The sequence below is a fragment of the Pectinophora gossypiella genome, chromosome 27 (genome assembly GCF_024362695.1).
Source record: "Pectinophora gossypiella chromosome 27, ilPecGoss1.1, whole genome shotgun sequence".
NCBI lineage: Eukaryota > Metazoa > Arthropoda > Insecta > Lepidoptera > Gelechiidae > Pectinophora > Pectinophora gossypiella.
In genome coordinates, this window is record NC_065430.1 from 2,603,609 (window position 1) to 2,605,680 (window position 2,072).

The window sequence follows — 2,072 nt, forward strand, 5'->3', positions numbered from 1 at the left end:
GGGATTTAGCACTGATGTTCACACTAGGCCATGGCGTAGGTCCGGCGGCGACCTGGCTATAAGACGGGCGAGTAGGGGCGGCAGCAGTATTCGCAAGTTGTTTCGTGAGCTTCTGCATTTCTGCTCTGACACACGTCACTATTTCCTTTTTGATATCCTCACTAGAAGGTATCTTGGGTTCCTTTGTAGTCGGGGGTGGGGGTGGAGACCAATCAAGGCTGTCGACCGCAGATTTGAGCTTGATTTGCATTTGGGTACACAGACTAATGACTAATTTTTTATTAACGGCGGTGACACTTCTTCCCTCATTAAGCTTGGACACTATTTCTTGGGTAATCGCTTCATATTCTTTAACGAGGTTATCGAGTATAGTCTTGTTGTGGTTCGAAGTTTGCGATGGAGTCGGTGGAGGTGGGTTCGATTTTGCGTTCTTGGCAGCTCTAGTTTCTCTTGCTAGCTCTTGATCAGCATGATGTTGTTCCCAGTCTCGGGATCCTTCCCCGAGGTAGTCTTCCAGCTCCAGGTCATCGTCTTCAAAGCAGTCCCCGTAAAAAGACATGGTGGAGTCGGCAGGAAATGGCAGGGCCTGCCGGCAGGAGTCGGCAGGAAATGGCAGGGCCTGCCGGCAGGAGTCGGCAGGAAATGGCAGGGCCCGCCGGCAGGAGTCGGCAGGGCCCGGGCTGGCAGGGCCGGCTTAACCAGCAGGGATGGCAGGACCAGCCGGCAGGAGCGGCAGGACCACCCGGCAGGAACGGCAGGACCACCCGGCAAGGGCGGCAGGGCCGGCCGGCAGGGGTGGCAGGTGCGGCAGAACCAGCCGGCAGGATCGGCAGGTCCACCCGGCAGGAGCGGCAGGGCCAGCCGGCAGGGATGGCAGGAGCGGCAGGACCAGCCGGCAGGGCGGCAGGGCCAGCCGGCAGGGGTCGGCAGGGCGGCAGGGCCAGCCGGCAGGGGTCGGCAGGGCGGCAGGGCCAGCCGGCAGGGGTCGGCAGGAGCGGCAGGACCAGCCGGCAGGGCGGCAGGGCCAGCCGGCAGGGGTTCGGCAGGAGCGGCAGGGCCGGCCGGCAGGAGACGGCCGGCAGGGGTCGGCAGGAGTCGGCAGGGCCGGCAGGATATCTTGTGCTGTGCACAAGTGTTCCCTCCGACTGTCGGGAACCGACTGATGGTTAGGTTAGGTTAGGTTAGGTTAGGTTAGGTTAGGTTAGGTTAGGTTAGGTTAGGTTAGGTTAGGTTAGGTTAGGTTAGGTTAGGTTAGGTTAGGTTAGGTTAGGTTAGGTTAGGTTAGGTTAGGTTAGGTTAGGTTAGGTTAGGTTAGGTTAGGTTAGGTTAGGTTAGGTTAGGTTAGGTTAGGTTAGGTTAGGTTAGGTTAGGTTAGGTTAGGTTAGGTTAGGTTAGGTTAGGTTAGGTTAGGTTAGGTTAGGTTAGGTTAGGTTAGGTTAGGTTAGGTTAGGTTAGGTTAGGTTAGGTTAGGTTAGGTTAGGTTAGGTTAGGTTAGGTTAGGTTAGGTTAGGTTAGGTTAGGTTAGGTTAGGTTAGGTTAGGTTAGGTTAGGTTAGGTTAGGTTAGGTTAGGTTAGGTTAGGTTAGGTTAGGTTAGGTTAGGTTAGGTTAGGTTAGGTTAGGTTAGGTTAGGTTAGGTTAGGTTAGGTTAGGTTAGGTTAGGTTAGGTTAGGTTAGGTTAGGTTAGGTTAGGTTAGGTTAGGTTAGGTTAGGTTAGGTTAGGTTAGGTTAGGTTAGGTTAGGTTAGGTTAGGTTAGGTTAGGTTAGGTTAGGTTAGGTTAGGTTAGGTTAGGTTAGGTTAGGTTAGGTTAGGTTAGGTTAGGTTAGGTTAGGTTAGGTTAGGTTAGGTTAGGTTAGGTTAGGTTAGGTTAGGTTAGGTTAGGTTAGGTTAGGTTAGGTTAGGTTAGGTTAGGTTAGGTTAGGTTAGGTTAGGTTAGGTTAGGTTAGGTTAGGTTAGGTTAGGTTAGGTTAGGTTAGGTTAGGTTAGGTTAGGTTAGGTTAGGTTAGGTTAGGTTAGGTTAGGTTAGGTTAGGTTAGGTTAGGTTAGGTTAGGTTAGGTTAGGTTAGGTTAGGT

At 52.6% G+C, this 2,072-nt stretch overlaps 1 protein-coding gene across 1 annotated transcript; it reads left to right on the top strand.

Moving 5' to 3' along the window:
- Positions 1-576: 576 nt before the first annotated feature.
- Positions 577-1,163, top strand: LOC126378733 (collagen alpha-2(I) chain-like). The gene is made up of 2 exons (XM_050027113.1): positions 577-873; positions 993-1,163. The coding sequence occupies exons 1-2, from the start codon at positions 577-579 to the stop codon at positions 1,161-1,163; spliced, it is 468 nt and encodes a 155-aa protein (XP_049883070.1).
- The last annotated feature ends 909 nt before the right edge of the window (positions 1,164-2,072 follow it).

Bases quoted from the DNA above. Each gene is read 5' to 3' on its own strand.
- LOC126378733 (XM_050027113.1), top strand. From the start codon at position 577: ATGGCAGGGCCTGCCGGCAGGAGTCGGCAGGAAATGGCAGGGCCTGCC. The intron at 874-992 runs GCAGGAGCGGCA...AGGGGTCGGCAG, and splicing joins AGGGCCAGCCGGCAGGGATG to GAGCGGCAGGACCAGCCGGC.